This window comes from Nipponia nippon, unplaced genomic scaffold (assembly GCF_047370975.1).
Source record: "Nipponia nippon isolate SJK-2023a ecotype South Korea unplaced genomic scaffold, ASM4737097v1 scaffold_4, whole genome shotgun sequence".
In the NCBI taxonomy this organism is placed as follows: Eukaryota; Metazoa; Chordata; class Aves; order Pelecaniformes; family Threskiornithidae; genus Nipponia; species Nipponia nippon.
Window position 1 is genome coordinate 7,490,429 of NW_028262358.1, and position 19,224 is coordinate 7,509,652.

General features: G+C 46.7%; 1 protein-coding gene across 2 annotated transcripts in view; it reads left to right on the plus strand.

The window, feature by feature from the left end:
- Window positions 1-2,041: 2,041 nt before the first annotated feature.
- Window positions 2,042-19,224, plus strand: part of ISM1 (isthmin 1) — a 40,595-nt gene continuing 23,412 nt past the window's right edge. Inside the window, exon 1 of one of the 2 annotated variants that reach the window (XM_087776351.1) lies at window positions 2,042-2,223. In XM_087776351.1, coding sequence (XP_087632477.1) covers window positions 2,095-2,223 — 129 coding nt within the window. In that variant the 5' untranslated portion in view covers window positions 2,042-2,094. The remainder of the gene's footprint in view (window positions 2,224-19,224) is intronic. The other variant, XM_087776352.1, reaches the window with a different exon arrangement.

Consider the following 19,224-nt stretch of genomic DNA (forward strand, 5'->3'; position numbering starts at 1 on the left):
CACCGCGCGCTGGAAGCACGCCTCACCTTTACGTCGCAGGAACCCTGCTGAGGACGTTGGTCTCAGACTGAAAATGTTTCAGATGGGGAACGTTTTTCCCCAATTTGCCCATTTAGACATTTTGATACCAATTCAGCCTCCCCGCTGTCACACGCTCGCACAGGCCCTGATCGCTTGTATGCTCATTTTTACACATAACATTCCCAACTGTGGAAGAACGACAACAAAGATTCCAGCACTCTTGGTTTTAGTTAGGTGACTTTATGTTTCAAGTTTATTTGAGCTGTGTTTGTTCTCAGCACACTGAGCTGCATCTTCAGCACTCGGAAGGAGGTTTGGCTCCATCAGACTGGATGCAAAGATGATGCGATAATCCAACCCTCATTTTCAAATTCACGTTCATTTTAAATTTGGGGGCCTCCCATCCAAGAAAGTTTTTTCCACTGTACTTACGCAGTCAGCAACCAAGAGAAAGGGAAACGACAGCAAGGAGCGTAAAACCCCCGCGGCCCGAGTCCTCCCGTGCCTCACACTGGGGACGCGCAGCCCAGGACGCGACACGGACACTACGTGACGCTTTGGTGCGGCTCCGTCCCTGCCGAGCAGCAGTGGAAGTCATCACGCAAGGTGCGGCCGTGAGCGGGACGGGGTGCGGGTGCCGTGGCAGGGTGCCCTGGCAAAGCCGGGCTTGCAGAGGGGCAGGTCGGCACAAGGAGGAGGGGAGCAGGGCAGAGGGGGGGGCTATGCTAGGCTGCAGCAGGAGCTGTAGAGAGGGAGAAGGGAAAGGGGGGGAGCAAGGGGGGGGGGGGGGGGGGGAAGGACAGCAGGGGAGGGAGGCAGGGCAGTATAAAAGCATCCGACACGCACCTCTCCCGACACAGAGCGAGGGGGCGAGAAAGTTGGTCTGGAAGCGGCAGCAGCAGGAGCCAGGAGGAGAGCCCGCCGCTTGCAAACACGCACGCACGGTGGCAGGAGAGAGTGCGGAGCTGCCCCTGCCAGCCCTAGGGCCACTGGAGGGAAGAGACAGGAGAGATGGAGCCAGGTATCCAGCTCCGAAGGAGAGCAGGCAGCTAAAGCTTTTTGCAGCCCCCCGTCCCCCCCCCATTCCCTACGGCCGAGCCGGGGGGCAGAGAGGAAGAGGAGGAGGAAGGGAGGCAGGGGGGGAAGCAGCGATCGGCCCCTCTGCCCCCACGGGGAGCTGGCAGCCGCCCCGTCGAGGGCCGGGAGCCGGCGGGGGTCGCGGTGCGGCCCCGCTCCCTCACACCCCCGCCGCCCGGGGACGGGACGGGACCCGGCGGGGCGGGCAGGCCGGCCAGGGCGACGCCTCGACGGGCGTCGTGAGGGGAGGGAGGGGGGCCGCGGGACGGGCGAGGACACGGCGGCGGGGGGAAGCTGGTCCAGGGGCCACCCCCATCCCCTCGCGAGGAGGCAGGCGATAGCCCCGAGCTCTCTCCTCCCCTCGGAGCGTCCCGGCTTCCCCGCCATGTGAGAGTCGTCCCCGGCCCCCCCGCCTCTCCCGCTCTCCTCCCTCTCGCTCGCACACACGCTCCCGGCTCCCCCCCCGTCCTCGCAGCGTCTCCCCGTCGGCAGCCGAGCCGCGCTGCTCTCCGCCGGCCCGCGGCTCCCCGAGGCGGCGGGGGCTCGGCCCGCCCGCTCCCTCCCTCTCTCCCTCCCTCCGACGGCCCACGGTGACTCTGGGTTGCAGGGCTGCCCGCAGAGACGCCGCCGGTCCGCGGCCCCGTCGCGGCTACCTGCCGCCCCCCGCCGCAGCCGGGCAGCGCCGGGATTTTCGCCGCCGCCGCCGCGGCGTCCCGCCCCGAGGTGGCTCCGCCGTGGTGTGGCGGCCCCCGCTGCTGCTGCTGCTGCCGCCGCTGCCCCGCGCCCGCCGCCCGCCCCGCCGACGCCGAGAGCGGCGCGGTCCCCGCCGCCCGTCCTGCGCCTGCCGCGGCCGGCCCTGGGGCCGGGGACGCTCCGCCGGCGGCGGCGGCCCCGGCAGCGGCGGCGGCGGCGGCGGCCGCCGCGGCTCCTCCTCCTCCTCCGCCTCCTCCACGGCCGCCGCCGCCGCGGGGCCCTAAAGCCGCCCGGCTCAAGAGGATGGTGCGGCTGGCGGCCGAGCTGTTGCTGCTGCTGGGGCTGCTCCTGCTCACCTTGCACATCACCGTGCTGCGCGGCGGCGGCGAGCCCCACGCCCCCTCGGGCGCCGGCAACCACAGCCAGCGGCAGGTGAGTGCCGCCCCGCCTCCCCCCACCTCCCTCCCTCCCTCCCTCCGCGCCCCCCAGCCGTCTCCACCTGCCTCCCCCGAGGGCTGTGCGGCCAGCCCCCGGGACGGGGAGGACCGCGGCCGGCCGGGCTGGCGGCAGCCGGCGTCCTGCACCTGCCTCGGCCGCGGCTTCCCTCCGCCCGCCCGAGGGCTTTCCTTGCCTGGCGCCCGGGGCTGGCTTCTCCCGCCCTTGGTTTTACCCTCCTTCAGGGGACAGAGCGGGGGAAAAGGCAGAGCCGCGCCGCGTTTTGACGCCGTGTCGGAGGGCATGGCGGGCAGGTGGCGGCAGGCGACGGCCATCTCACCTGCGGAGCGCCTACAGCGGCAGGCGAGGGATGGAGGCAGCCCGGGCCGTGTCAGACACGGCGCGGCCCACCCAGGGCCTCCCGTGTGAGGATGCGGCGTTCCCCAGGGCCAGAGGGGACCGCGTAGGTGTATGGTGTTGGGACATAGGGGAACAAAACGCATAGCTTTCCTTGGAAAGCGTCAAGAGACAGGTGGAGGTACTCAGTCCTGAAATAGCCAAGAAACAGGGTGATAGATGCTTGTGACCATGAAGGACAGGGCTTGTGAGCCAGCCAGTCTGTTCCTGTCTTCAGATCCTACAAAACGGTTGGTGAATTATGTCCTGCAGAGGTAAAGGACTTTTTTGTTCTGTTTCCTTATTTTTGCAGGTGGTTCTTGGTTCTTTTTTATTCAGTATCATGTGTTGCCATTTATTTAAAATGGTTAGAGACAGTGCTAAAAGCTGCAGAATCATCAAAATCCCCAGGCAAAGCTTGTAAATCTCTGGTCAGTTGCATGTGCCCTGACCAACTCTTTTCCCCTGTATCCAAGTGTTAAAGGAAAATCAACTGCCAAATCATGTGAACTGGCAGAAAATGTGTAATTATTATCACCATGAATTTACATAAACCCCTTTATCATCTCAGAAAGAATCATAGTACCAGCAGAGCACATTTCTATAGAGCATGAGGAAAAATAAGGAGAGTGCAGGCTGTACCAATCCCTGTTTGCGTGGGATCCCCAGCTGGTGGTCGACAAAGTGAAACCGCTAGCCTCCGGAAGGAACCCAGATCTGCAGACTCAACATCCCAGTCACAAACTGGAGTCGGGTCCTCTTCACTCAGAAAACCTCCTGTTGAACTTGGTGGGAGTCCTGCTTGGGGGTGCTCGGCCGCGTGCTTTGGGTAAGGCCCCACGATGCTGTCTCTCTTTGAGCTGCAGTTTTATCACCGGCTTGACATTCCAGGATGGTTTTTTTTTAATATCTTCAAGATTTCTCGTAATAACATTTTATAAATGATGCTTTCTTTCCTCATGGGTACTTGAAATGCCTTTTAAAATGATGTTCCTTGGAAAAGTAAATTTGGAGAGGTTTTTTATGAGGTGTTTGCTATCATTAGAATAGCCCTGAATTTGCCTTGTCTTGACAGGCTTGTAACATAATGAGGGAAACATCTGGGCAAGTGGGAACTCTGGGTGATGCCATTTCCCCGAGGAGCTCTTTTTAGAGCACTGTTGTAAGGTTAGGGTGAAACAAGAGGAAAATCATCTTCAGACAATTATCCTAGAGTATTATCATTGTAGCTGGCTGTCTCGTGAAAATCTGTTGGTGGTTGACTTCAAGAATTTTTTCCGTCTGGTGATTCTTTACAGATAACTTAACGAAACTCTGTGCCTTTAACAATCGTGATAGCTTTAGCAGTTCATATTTTCATCGTGTTTTGCCATTTGTAGAATTGAAATTTTTATATACTTCCCAACTGAATTGATCCTGCAGTTATGTATGTGAGAGAGTGTGTCTGTACAAGACATTATGGGAGGAAAGTATATTGATTAGAGCAATCAGGTAAACAGATGGAAGTGTATCAGTTTTTTGGTTTTATAACTTTCGTGGATTCTATTGCTAGCTGGAAAACACTGTAACCTGCTTTAGAAAATTGCACTCTGACAGGCAGATGCTTCCATTCAGAGCATGACCGTGTAGGTCTCAACGGCAAGTTTGCACTGGGATCTTCAGCTTTTGGGGTTTCTTGGGCTGTCATCATGGCACATACTGAAGTGAAATGCAAAATCCTAGTGCATTGCGTTCCCAGGTAGAGAATCAACGTGGAAAGCAAAACCGCACAAAGCAGATTTGTTGCTATAAGGAGATAGAAATCTTTCAGGTTGCTATCGCTGATACTGAAAAAAACCCTATTGCTTTTTCTGTCTTGGTAGGTCTATGGACAGAAAAGACTGGGAGAAGTGATTAGGTCGGTGTTTCATTTGATGAAATTTCATTTGACAAAGTCTGTTGCGCACATTGTGGCAAATCCAGGAAAGAGTAACCTTTGCAGCAACTATTTATAGATGTATTTTGACGGGGCAAATTTGTATAAAAACAAACTGGCTATTATCAAATGCAGGGTATGGTATTTTAGGACTTAGGCGGTCTGTGTGCACAAATAAAGTGGTCGTAACTTGGTCTCGTGTGTCTGAAAGAGAATCTGAAGTGTTGGTCTTAGTTACAAAAAAAAAAAAACCAAACAAACCCCAGACCCCCAAAACTTCGCACATCCTTGAGCCTTTTTACATAAAATGTATTCAGGAGGAATCCTTAGTAATCTTAAAATATTGTTGGAGATTTAAATAGTCTAAAATACAGACTTGTATACATTTGAAATCTGATTCATTAAGGGAGGAGGAGCTTCTCTTTCTCCCATCCCTCGGTCCTTCAAATGAAGGAAGGATTTTGGAGGGTAGGTTTTGATTTCTTTTGGTCTTTCAATTATGTTAACCCCTGCAATTAATTAGACTGATATGTGAAAGAAATCCAGAAAAAACCTCCCATCCTAAAATTAAACAAGGTTTTTTTCCCCTCCCTCTTATTTTTACTTTTGGTGCCCTTCCCCATACCGTGCGTGTCTTTAGAGTTCCCAGATGTCTGGGATCACGTTGTGCCGCTGCGACTGGCTGTAATGAAGCATCAGCGGGGAGAAAATCCTGATGTGCTTTGCTGGTCCTCTTTGGGATGGGTGAGATATACGCACGGGTTTCCTCGGTCCACCGCTGCAGAAATCGGCACCGGACCTCTGCGTTGCTGCAGTTTCATGCTGCTGTTAGAATTGGTTTGTGGTAGTGTAAGCTAATGCAAAATGGGAAATCTGGATTGGAGTTGTAATAACTCGCAGTTTTGAGTTATTGAGAGGGAATCAGCCTTTTGTTTCTCAATCGGATTTTATTCCCTCCTCCCATCTCTACCACAGAAAAAAAGGAGAATTGGGGAGGGGGGAGATTTTGTTTTCACTGGTGAGAACTCTCTTCTTGGCTATAATTTAATTAGCATCCAGAAACTATTGTGGAGTATATTTTGGAAATAAATAAGTACAAACTTTTGCTTCTGAGTAAGAGCAAGTGATGCTATATTAAGAGGTGGAAAAATGCTGCTTGGGTATGTTTTTATCTTTTTACATAGCTCAAAAATGAGGGGAAGGCTTGAACATAAATTTTGAAGGATGTTTGTAATACTTTACGATGCTCTAAAATCTGTGCTTTCATTCTGAGAGAAAATATTTAATTGAGAAGTTTATTCCCATCACTTCTAATTTTTCCATAGCAGGCCTTGCACACCAAGAAAAACAGTGTTCCCACACCAAGAAAAATGACCTTGTAAAATGTAGTAACAGAGCCACCAACAATACACGCCATAGCACATGAAGTCAGATTCTCCACTGCGGTACTTGCAGCAGTATTACATTAGCGTGAAACTCCGTAGTCGTGCATAAAGCTGGAGCCATATAAGAGAACGTAATTTGAAAAGAAGCACAATGCTGTGAAGAGCTTTTTACTTTTAATCTCCTTGCTCCTGTCCTTGCCCCCCTCCTCAATAAGCATGTAAGCAATTACAGAAACGTTCTCTGAGCCCTGCCAGAAGTAACACATTCTGCTGCTTATGAACGCTTGCACAAGAGTCACTCCCCAAACCCTGTGAGGAGCCCTTTACAGGGCTGAGCTCTTAATTTTCTCCTAAGATCCACGGCTCGACACGATGAGAAGTTCAGAAATGATGTGCTGTCTGTTACCTTTGCTGAGGTGCATTGCAGTCTTTTTAAGGTCTGTGCGCTCCTGCTGCCCCTTGTACTGGATTCAGGCAAATTGCAGAATGATCTCCAGTCAGATACAGTGGCGTATTGCAGCTTTCTGCCTTTCTTGGTTTAAGTAGGACTCAAGCTGTTTACTTTGGGAGAGTTTTAGACTGCGTTTTTTAAAGCTTGTTCAAGCTCTGGAGCTCTACATTTGGTTAGTTCTAATAGGAACTGATTGTCTAAATCATGTTTGAAAAACTGTCAATTCAACATTTTGCATTCATGTTTTCCAGGCTGTCCTTAGCCTATATAAGATGCCAATATGTACATCATGTATTTAACACGAGCACTAAATCCTTCTCTGCCTCAAGAAGGCAGTTTGTACCTTACACAAATAACTTTCAGAGCAGGTGGCTCGTGAACGAAGCAGGGTGATTCTCTGAAAACCAAAATCTCTTTTGGTGGGGTTGTTACAGAGGATGCTGTTTGGTGCTTTTTGACAGTGACAGGAAAACCTGCCGGTTCTCAGCAGGCTTTGCTCTACAGGTTCTTAGCTAAAGCTCACCCTTACTATTAGCATATGTTCTTCCAGTTGTGCACTAAGCTTTACAAATGACTTATACCATGTGCAGTTCATTCTCTCATCTCCCAAGGGAGAGAATTATGTGTGCTCTTTAGTGGTTTTGCTAGTGGGCTGTGGCTTGTTCCAGGATCTAGGGGGAAGGACGGGCGATTAGCTTTACGTGTGCTGCTGCTGCGTGCGGGGAAGCAAAGGATAAAACGGGAAACGAGGGTGAAGGAGCGAGACTGCTGCTCTGGGCAGAGGAGCATTTGCTGTTGTCCGTTGCTCCCAGGAGAGGCTCTTCCACCTTCCAAACCTGGCTCCGGGAAAACTCCAGAAAATATTAATTAAGCTTCTCTTCATACCTATCACTTCGATTCATTTCCTAGCACACTAAAGCATCTCTGGTGTAAAAGAGCTACCACACCTGCAGGGTAGGATGTGGAAAGCTTTTTAGTATCTAAGACTACTGCAGTAATTTCGAACAGGGATCCAGGGTATGTTTAGTTATGGCTGCAAGGAGCAATGTTAGGCAGGTACAAATGTAACTTCCCACGGTAGATTTGACCAAGATGTTTGGATGAGGCGTATTTTGCTGAACTTCTCTTCAGTTCAACAGCTAATAATTACTGTACTGCTCATCTTGGATCATTGCTGATAAATACCTGGCATTAAATCACAGGGTGCCTCTCAATTTTGTCTCCGCAACCATAGCACGGAGCAGATTTCCTGTTGCCTTATATGGAAGGGTCTATTGGAATACTTTATTTCTGTTTTGAGCAAGATTTAGGCTCATTTTCCAGCTCTTTATACTACTGGGGTATTTGTATGAATAAAACAACAGTGTATGTAATCCTAAATTCATTCTGGGCCATCATGGTGGCCTCATGTCCATTCCCACGGGCCTGGAGGCAGACACAAATCACACTGACTACTACAGGGCAGAGGTCCCAGGGACATTCCCGCTTTTGCCTTTCTCTGCTCTCAGCCCAACCTTACCCGTGGGGCTGTGCGCCAGGGGAGAGCGGTCAAAGGGAAGCCTGCTAACATGTGGCTGTGAGCCCTGTGGTGGTCAGGCAGCTGACTTGTGGTAGCGAAGGAGTGGTAGGTTTGAGTCTGGCTCCTGAGAAGGTCCAGAGCTGTAATGATCACCCGTGGTGACAATGAGAGTAGAGAGACAAGGCATGGGTACGTAGAGATCCTGGAAGGAGCCAGGTTGGTACTTCTCCTGTTGATTCATCTAACTGGGACAATCAGCACTTGTTCTGGAGCAGCTTTTATTTTGTAGTCTTCATTGACGGTGTAAAGAGAAGTTTGTTCTACCCAGGAAGAGCACAGCTGGTCCATCACGGCTGTAACAGCAGCCTAACAGCGGTACAACCACACTGCTACTGACCCCTCGCTGTTACCTGGTTGGCACAAAAATCTTTCCTTCGCTCCTCCAGCTTCGGTTGTCAGCACTTAGGTTCAGTCTCATTTCCCTGCTCCGTCCTCTCGTAACGTCAGCTGTCCACAAAAACAGGAGGCCTGGAGTCGAAGGCTGGTCTTTGTGCCCCCAGCAATTTCATCGTCATTCTACTGTCTGGAGCTGGTCACTGTGTACTCCCTTGTGATTTTAACATACATGTTATGACCTGCTAATAGGTAACCCAGCCCTAGTGCTTACAGCTTCAGCATACTTAGCTTTTCGACACCTTGCTCTGCTGTGGAATTCTTTTGCTGGGGAGACATCTGTTTAACCAATCCAGGTTACGTTAAATGTAAATTGGGAACCATGTTTTGAATTCAGCAGTTGTTCTTTTGTCTTTACTCATATCTAGTACATCTGTATATTAATCATCAATGCCTTATTGTTCCAAAATGGTGGAAAGTGTCTTCAAAGAAAACAAAGAACAATTAAAGAATTAATTAGGTGAAAACTCCGGCTGTGTTGTGTCGCAGCATCTGAAAACTTTACAGAAAGTGAAGTGCAGAAGGCAGTAGTATTGCTAATGATGCAGACTATGCTATCTTTGCCTGCCAAACTAACACTTAAATGTACTAGTCCTGTTTGAAAAGCTTTATAAAATAATATGTGACAGCGATAGACACGACTTCTGAAAACCCAGTCGTCGCTATGTAAAAGTGTACAGAATGCAAGTAATGGAAGGAAATTATTTTGCCATACATTTTTTATGCTTACGTTCTTCTGAGTCATCATTTTAAAATCTTGAGATACTTAAAATATATATGCAGACAATTTAGATATTCCCTTACACAAACATAAACTAGAAAATTGAAGCAATGTCGTTTTTCTTTGTGCTTATACCCTGGAAGTATAGCGATAGACAAGGCTTAGCAGCTTTGGCGGGTTTAATTGTCTGAGTTGGTTGCTTTCCGCTCTTCTGTGTGTTTTGCCAGTCTTCCTTGCAAACAAATGTGGTAGTACCCAGTTGTGCCTCATTTGTTCCGTTCACGCTGTTGTTTAGGCTTGTTTGGTCTTCTTGTTATGATTCTTACCTTGCCGCCTGCTTTAAGACTACACTACTTAAAAGCTCTTTGAATTGCCTGAATGATAGTCTCCATAAAAGATTACTTTTCTAAAGCGTTATTTTTCAGTGGTAGCAGAGCTACGTCACTGATGCATTTTATTTTTTATTTTGTTTTTTAAATCTCAACCCAAGCTCTTTGAGGTTGAGATTCGTGTTGTGTTGCTGCTTGTGTACAGTGTCATAGGTCTCCAGGCCTCAATGGAGGCTGGAAGCACTGTCACAAATGAATAATGAAGTGATAACTTAGAGCAGAAAAATACAAAGTGCTTTAGTAAGTTGCAAAAGGAAGCATTAAATGATGCAGTGATTACTGTTGCACTTTAATACCATTGTGCCTCCAGGATACAGATTTTACAAGTTTTGAAGACAGAAAATGCCAGGCTAAATGAATAGTCCAAAGCATAGAGATGAATAACACTTCCAAGAAATAAGAGCAGTGAGCTCATTGATACATCAGTAAGAGCGGAATGTTTCCAGTGTTGGTATTTCCATGTACTTTCAATTTGAAATACCAGAAAAAGAAAGAAAACAAAGTAAAATGTAACTTATTATTGTAATAAGTGATGGCTTGCCACAGCGGTCAGCTGTGTGGCAGTACAATACGTGGTCAGAGGAGCTGGTGTGGGCGGTAAGCAGTTTCTTTATCCTTTTGCCCTTCTTTTTCAGTGCTTGGAGAAGTCCTAGCAGAGGGTCATATTTTTTTTATTCCTCCCTTTTAGCAGTCAGCAGGATGAAAGCAGGCCTGGAGTTGTTCACCTCTGAGCTCTTGTAGACTATTTGGGTGCTTTGAATCTTACAGAGGTGCTCATAAAGATGAGAAAGGAAAATCAGAGATTAAATCTTTCTCTCACCCATCTTGGTGGAGTCAGTCCGTGTTGAAAGGCAGGAGAAATTCAGCCGTCCTTGGCTTTTACACCTCGATGCTAGACCTACATTTTGAGTCTGTTTAAATTGACCTTGCTCCAATGACTCGTGTCGGCTGCAGATCCAGCTGTAGTTCCTCTTGGATTTGAACCTTTCACAGCTCAGTTTTTCTACAGAACTGATATGCACATAACACACATAATCAGGACCTCCATCCGTGAAGACAAGCTGGGCTTTGGCGTGTGACTTTATCCAGATTGCAGGAACTCGTTTCTACCCATTATGTTCCACTGGTAGTTTCATACGCACTGAAAAATCCTGGACTGCTTTGTTCCACAGTAGCTGTTCTTCCTCGGAAAGACTGGAATTTCCTCTTTGCCTGCATGGTCATTGAGATCAGTACTTGTGACAATACCGCTATGAGTACACTGTAAGTATCGATAAAAACCACCCAAATAATGTGCTCCATCTTTTTCCGCCACTGTTTACAGCACTGCTCTAAAAAAAGTGGATTGCTCCCTTTCTAAGGAACAGTTACTGAGTCAGTGTTGTCCATGGGCCAGCTTTAACTTCCAGAAAGCTTCCTTCAGGTGTCTTGCCTTTGCATTCCCAATGAGTTGGGTGTTCAGATATTGAAGAATTGAATGCTATCTTTTCTTGTACATGCTCAGGAAGGCCGAGTAGGAGGTGAGGTCTTTGCACCAGGTCTGCGCTGCCATGGAAAGAGGAGGTGACTGACAACAGAGTATGATGTAAGGGGAAGAGCAGCCAGCGATAAGACACCTATTTTTTGAAGCTAGTGCTTAAAAAATTAGTCACGTAGCTTTGGTATCTTTCTTGCCTTAGAAGTAACTCAGCAGCAGCAGATTTTGCCGTGAGGAAACCATAATTACTCCACTGGAACCAGCTGCTGAAGATTACTATAGGTCTAACAAAACCTAAATTTGCTTGGTTTTATCTGCCATATATATCAGTGCAGGATTTTAAAATCGATATGGACTCCATCTAGATATAACATTAGTAATCAGATATTTACTAATGTCTGTCTGCACAAGTTACCCAAAGAAACAAAAAGGATTAATAGATTAAATAGTTTAAAAAAAGACCTTCTCACGATATTGACGTATACTTTATTAAAAAATAAAACCCACAGCTACCTAGCATGGATTCTGTAACACCCCAATATATTCACCTCCTACATCATATCAGTTGCTTATACACTGTTTAATTTCATAGAAAGAAGTTATTTAGCATCTATTTAGCAACATAACAGCAATAAAACTGTCCCTGTCTTTAATGTCTATAGATCCAGCTCTCATCTGAAAGTGTCTCTTGAAATTACCTCAGTAATCAGACGGGAGTTGTTTAAGATGCAGTGTCCATATCGGCATTTTGTGCCGCTGATTTTCAGATTCTCTGGACTGAAGTCGTCTGTAAAGGTTCACTGCACAGAGCAGGCTATAACAAAGCAGTTAATGATTCTTGTGACATGAATGCTGCCATTTCAGTTTATCTGAATGACACTGGCATTCTGTCTTAAATATATCACTTTTTATTAGGTTAGTGTTTTGGGTGTTTTTTTTTAAACCAACTAGATATTAGGCATGGGTATGCATCTTAGCTAAACTATAACCTAGCCAGTCCATGCCTTTTGCACTGCAGAGTGCCCAGAGTTTTTCAAAACACGTAACCACAGTGATATTTTTATAAAGGAATGTTCACCTCATGGGATTTTTTAAGGTGTTCTATTTTTTTTTTCCAAGTTACAGCTTCACTTTATTGTACATGATGTCCAATAAAAAAGATATATGTCTGTGATTGGACTTTGAAAAAGGGCCATGGTGCCTATTCCATTTAAAGGGAATGAAGTCAAGCAGTAAATTTGCTGGTCGCCCTTTTCATATTGACTGTATCTCGGCCAGCAGTTGGTCTTTGATGTTGTAACAATAGAGCAAAGGCAGAGGAGGAGGAGGATTAGGACCTCCATAATATAAAAACAAGCCTGCATTCATCATGATTTTTATAGAGCACAGTCCATGACCATTGGAGGTTTGCAGTACAGACTCAATGGTCTGCAGAAGAGTGCAGCAATCTTAACATTTGCAGGTGGTTTACAATTCATCCATCATTACTACTACCATCTCTTCTTAATTCAGAGTTTGCTTAGGCATTCAGCATTTAACTTTTTCTGTCTTCTTATTCCTTCCTACAATAGGAAAACAGATGTATGTCAGGATAGAGCTTCTGGAGTACCATTTTCCCTTACAGGGGCTGATTGTCGTGTTATTTATGAAAGGCTTGCTGCAGCTGGCCAGTAGAATATCTATTCCTCATCTTGTGCTTTAGAGTCCAAGCTTTTATTAGGAAAGAATAGAGGGGTCGATATGTATATGTCTAACATTTGTGAAAATATATATCAAAAGGGAACCTAGGGCAGCCACACTATGCCTGTGTCTTCAGGCGTACTGGAACAATAGCGCCAAAGGTTTCAAATGAACCGTTTAGCCCGATAGAGTCCTGGAGCTGTTGATATGCATTTAAATGGTCACAGCGCTAGCTCTTGATCAAAACACGCAGAGGGTCGTCCATCTCACGAAAAGGTGTAAGGTACCAAGTTGCACTAACCGCTGGTGGGAGCAGGTAGACTTTGAATTGTGAGCAGGGCTTGGAAAGAGCTGAACAATCTGTAAAGCAGCGTTGTAGCTGTGTGCGTAGCGTAGGGGATGTGGAAGGCAGGATGAATGGTGCATTCCCAGGGACGTGCCGATGGCGGCAGCAGCAGCAGTGAGCCCGGTGCAAGTGGATCAGAAGCCCAAAGGCAGCTCTCAGGAGACCATCTGGGGATGCACCAGGTGAAATTGCTTTACTGCACCCAATTCCAGTGACTCTTGCTCAAGGCATGATCCTGCAGTGTCCCGACAAGTCAGAACACCTGGGAGCTTCTCTACCAGACTCCAAAGACACCTGACCCAAGGAAGGGAAGGGGGGTTGGGGAGAAAGATGCCAATCTGTAGTGCATTTGACAGTTCAGGACCTGATTTAGGGCTGGATCCTGTGCCTTCTGGGTGTTCAGATTAGACCTGTGGGTCCAAACTCATGAACAAGTCACCGCTTGCCAGCTGAGCTGTGGTTACCCCTTCGATATCTTATCCCACCTTCATCCCACAACAAAATACGAGGTGATTTTTATGTTTATCAGCAAGTCAGCGCTGAGCAAGCAAACCCTGCTGAGGGCTCTCACAAGTGGGACTGCGTTCTGTCCTTGGACAAAGCACTCCATGATATTGGTGGTCACCGAACGCACAGCTCTTCGGTGAGGAATCTGTCCTTTTATTTAACGTCTACCGTGATAGACGTTAAAAAGGCAACATCTGGTGCAGAAAATGCACAGATGCTATTTCTGCGCTCTGCTGTATGTCTCCTTCATCAGGCCCAGATACAGCAGTGTCTTAGCTGTCTCTGCTTTCCCCAGTATGCCAGCTGCTGAAAGCAAACTACGTGAGGCTTAGCCAGTATAGGGTGGGAGTTCTGGCTAGTTAGAGGCATCACCTAGTGTTTAAGAGTTTGCCCTTGAGGGATCAATACCTCTGAAAAAGCTGCTGAAATCCTTCAGTGGCAGTGAATTTGATTCTTGCTCTTCTTTGTTTGATCTAGCATTCATGGCTTTTTGAATAATGTAAATCAGAGGTGCCTTTCCCACCTAGCCATCCCTCTTTCTTCTTCTCCTGTCTCTCTCCTAAGAGGATCATTTTTTCATGTTCTTAGGAATATAGCTATGGCAGTCTTAACATCAAAATAAAAGGAAGTAACTATTTGCATAACATCAGAGTAAGGCCAGATTAATACCACCTCTCTGATTCTTTTTTTCCTTTATCCTATTGAAGTCTTCCCACAGTAAAACACAAGAGGCATTTGCAGCTGACATTGTGCGTTTGCACTAAGTGGGGGAAAAGAGCTGTGTATGCCAATTCCCCCATGCGCACTGCTGCCATTGATAAAAGGAGCCACAGTTACACTGCAATCAGGTTATAAACCCCATAATACTCCCCTGCCAATTATTGCAGTTTACTTGTAAGAGCCGTACGAAGAGCAAAGCTGTGTATTTATCTCTTTAGCACAGTTAAGTAGCTGGAAGGGAGTTCTGTGCCACAGCCTGCCAGGAAACGCTCCTCCAACCTGCTCCGCAGCGTCTCTGCTGCCCGCGCTTTGGAGTCGCTCTTTGTGCAGAAGCAGCTCTCCCTCTCTGGGCTCTGGCGTATCAGCCAGGGTCTCATCTCTGTTCCTCGACAGAGGAGGTTAGGATGTCTCAAACCTGAACTGCTTATCTTTCCTCTTCTACCTTGCCGCTGCGCCTGGCTGCTGGGACTAATCTAAAGATGCATTTGGCCTGCTCCATACAGTTCATTGTCAGTGGCGTCTGGGTGGCTTCGGGCGCATGCTAAGACTATAACAAGTCTGAAAAATAAAACCATTTATCCTAAAAATAGCTCAGAACTAACTAGTGATCATGGGGTGGAGGGGAGACAGAAATGAAGATATTTTCTTTTCACGTAAGTGTCAGATTCAAAAGCATCTGCCTTGTTCAGTGCATGTATGGTATTCATTTCCTGCCTGCAGTCGATTGGAATGCCCCCCGAGTCGTTTGAAATTGAAAATCGAGTCATGCTTCTTTAATCAGCTCTAGGAAATAGCCCCCCTCCCTTACTGCTCTAAGAAAATGTATCTATACATGCATAGAATTCATAGTACAAAAAGCCCACGCTTCTCTCCAGGGCAAATCCTTTCTCTCCCCGCTTTTAAACAGGGAAGGGTCTTCGCGTTGTCTTGTCACGGTGTACTGCGTATGTGCTCGCTTGCTCTTCTTCCCCATAAGGTCACTGGAGGGAGGCCTTTCTCTTGTGTATCTGCTTCCTCTTGTTTCTTTCTCTTCTTCTGTATTAGGGCAGTTCACAGAGATGTAGAGAGAGGGCATAATGTCCACTGCTGATGTCCTGATTCAAAAATAAGACAGTTATTGCACTGCGTGTACAGATGCCGTTTATACTAATGACTTCCAGTTGCTCGTGTATCAGTCTCCGCAGTTTTGTAAATGGAGAGGGTAAAACTGCACACTCGGGCTTGAAAGACTACTTCTCTGCAGGAGCAGAGGTGCGTGGTCCTGAGGCAGCCGCTCAGATTTCTGCTGCTGTTTTGCTGGAAACTCCTGGGTGTAGTAACAACTCCTTCCAGAGAGTGTTGTGAGGCATACAGTTGGTGCATAGATGTAAACAAACACTGCCTTTCCTCTGCCTTCACCCTCTCACTTCCATCAAAACAAAACCGAGTCTTGGCAGGGAAGGCAGCTATGGGAGGGTCAAGGAAATTATCTCGCAGCGATTCGATGGCGTGCGTGTTTTGAGCATCAAGACTCAAGTGATTTGCCTTTTTTCAGGCACAGAAGTAGTATTGCCAGAAGCACAGGAAACATCATGTTTTTGGAATATAACACTTGTCTGCTTTCTTGCTTTCCCGTTATTAGCTTTTGCTTATGTGATGAAGTCATCATGTAACTTTCAGTCCACAGGGACTAAACACTTTCTAGTCTCTAAAAACATCTGCCAGCTAACACAGCCAGAGTCATAGACACTTTTGAAAGCATAGGGTGGATATTCAGTGGCATATGAGAGGGAGACGCAGCGGCTGGGAATAGCTGTTTCTTGGAAACTAACAGCTGAAGGCAACTTTGAAAATTGAAAAGGTTTCAAGTAAGGTTACTCTTTCGGCTAGGGAGAGATGAAAACTTCGTTTATTAAAGCTGGTTCACCTAGTGAAATCCTAGCCGCAGTGATTTAGTGGAATAAACTTGCAAAAGGACCTAGTTTAAAACCCATGAAAATAATTTCAGATGTATGTTTGTTCTCTTTCATTTACACTGACTTTGTGTGTGCTCGCCTGCAAAGCCCGACTAAAAAGTTGTGGACAAAAAGGATTAATATTCTGGATTTCCTTTGCTTTTGTGGTTTTGATTGTGGCTTAAGGCCGATTTTCCCATTCTGTTGGAACCTGTAAGTTATGGTGCAGATTTCAAATAATGGGTGGTATTAGACTCGTTCAATTAAATTTAGCCATGGTATAAATGGATTCTATTTAAGCTTTATTATACTACTGGTTTTATGCAAGTGTTTAATAAAGCCTATAAAGAATCGGAACCTTCAAAGAATTTGCATTTTGGCACCACAGGTTATTGGAGTGGAATGGTTGAGCTGCTCTTCAGTTGTACACGTGCCTGTTCAACTGCTAAATCAATGCGTCCTGCGTGGAGAGCTCCAGCCAGGCAGTGATTACAGGGAAGATCTTCAGAGTTGTGAAGAACAACTCAATGTTTACCACCAGCTTAGGCAACTGAAAATATCTGTTAACTACAAGGAAAACTTGGCACTGAACATCTGTCAAAGCCCTACACAATTTTAATTCTGTGCACTTGGCTGTCCCACGGATGGCTGAGTGTCTGCTGAAGAGCAAAGCGCCAGTGTGTACTACGTTAGAAAATTTGCTGAAGGGTCTCTGCTTTTTCCAGCAGACATTGAGCTGTAATCACCACCAAGTCCTTTTTATTATCAAAGTGTTTACACAAACTGGCAGTTCTTTGCCTCCAAGCTGAACCATACCGTTTGTATTTTCCAGCTGAAGGAAAACACGAAGTACAAGCAAACAACAGAGCATAAAATATAGCTGTGCTGTGAAATGTGTGTCCACAACATGTAGCAAAAGGTTGCCAGATCCGAGTATAATACGGTTGGTTTTCTTCTTAAGCTCTGAGAAAAAAATACTGTCTGGCAGAGCAGTCCAGATGTAGACCCATTTATTAATGGTGTGGAAGAGACAGAGAGCTTGGCGAGAGAAACTCCCAACCAGAGACTGAATGAAGGATGGACCAAAGCTTGAAGACTGCAAGTGAGTAACAGGCTCAGTAGGGCAGAAATGGCTGTAGGGCTGCGCCAGCACTCAGGATCTATCGGTTCAGATGGTTCAATAAGGCTTCTTCTCCACTGCGGAGGGTTCTGTCGTAGTGTTGGCCACGGGCCTCGAAAAAGTGGTCTGGGACTTACTAGACCTTAGATGGGAAGGGGGCCTCAACGCTACCGCCCCAGGATCTCTGCAGTCATAGCATGAGTCCTGGCTACATGTTCAGTTCTCAAGATTTTCTGTGTAATTCTGAGGGCTAGAGGTGTTTAGTGTAAAAAAACCCTAAAATTCAAAAGCTGTAATTCTGAGATAAATGTGCCCAGATGCTTTGAGATTCCGCTTCTGCTGTACGCGGCTCCTGAGAGCTATTCCGGCGTGCACCAGCAAATCAGCTGCGGTGGGCTGGGTGTGCGCTTGGGTGTCCCAGGCACCCCGCTGCCTAACTGCGCTGCCACTGGCACCAACATTGAAGCTGTCTGCAGAAAACCTCCACTCCAACAGTGACTGTGGATGGACATGTCTACTCTGAATATCTGCTGTCCTAATTGCAACAGTATTTGCAACTCCATCCTATTCTCCACAGAAACAAAATCACTTCAAGAGCCGTAGAGCCCCTGAAGCTAATGTGTCCCACAGCAGTATCCCGGGGGGTGACTGGGTTTGGCCTTTGCAGAGCCACTTAGTCACACATGCAGATGTACTGCAAGTTAGAAAGAACAATGTCATTTTACTAATTTTGCCGGACTAAATAGAAAATTATTAAAAAGTAGACCCTGAGAAACAGAACTCTGGATTTTTTTGTTATTATAATTTTTTATTACCAACTGTAATCGGTGATTAATCTTCTATTTACACAGTGTTTAAAGCAGATGCTATATTTTGGAGCCCCTTAGTGAAAACAATTCTGTACATGCAAGCTGATGTAGTTTCTTTTAAATGATTTATGAACAGTGATTATCTAAACCATGCTATTTATTATCGCAACAATTAATTTGTGCGGCTTTCTAAAGGTAGGTAAGGCCTTTCACTTCGTTGATCTGTGTGAATGTGAGGGACAAGCACACTTTATGAAAAACTGAGCGTGTCTCAGTAGCTGAGTGGTTGACGTGACAGCCCTCTGGCCTGACTTCTGCTGGAGATACATCAGTGACTCCTTGGAGCGAGGCGGAGCGGTGGGGCTCAGTCCCACCGCATGCTTTCAGCTAGTCACACAGAGATTAAATATGAACCCAGGTCATTTGCCTGTTAAATGAGAAAGCCAAGACAGAGCTCAGAGCAGAACGAGGGTCTTCTGACTGCCTGGACTGTATGTGGCATTAATCGTAAAAGCTATTTTTCTCCGTGTATCTTCTTCGATAATGCTTTTCAGCTGTTATCTTCACTGTCTGCTTGCCTAACACTGTCCTCATACCTCTTCCTGCTAGGTCCTGCGCTGCTTATACTTGTGATAGACAAAAAAATAAATAACCCCCAGGAATGAGATCACCCAAGTTCCTTACAGATCTTGGATCTGCAGAGGTGAAAGTCTCCTGTAGTATCCCGGTGTGTTACTCAGCCTCCCCAGACCGGTTAATTTTAAAGTGATCATTTAGCACTAACCTGGAAACACACGACAGCCTTCAAAATCAAAACAATCTGTTTAGGCAGGTGGGAAATGAAACCAGTCCTAATGGCTATAATGGTTTTCAGTGAAGGCCCCAGGCCTCATTTTGTCTCTGATAGCAATATAATCTTTTATAGCGTCTGTGAAGTTTCCTAATAAATAAACGTTCCTTGTTCCTGGTGGTTGAAGATGCTGTACAGGTGCATCATGAAAGTGCATTGACAGACTGTCGGTTTTCAATTCAAGACCTCTTGTCAAGATCATTTTACAAGATATTTCAAAGGAGTATACAAGAAATAAAAAAAGCAATGTAGCTGCAGCAGGGATTTAGTAATAGATTCCCTTGCTGTCTGGGAGCTGTTAGGGATATAAGTTGCATCAGTTTTCT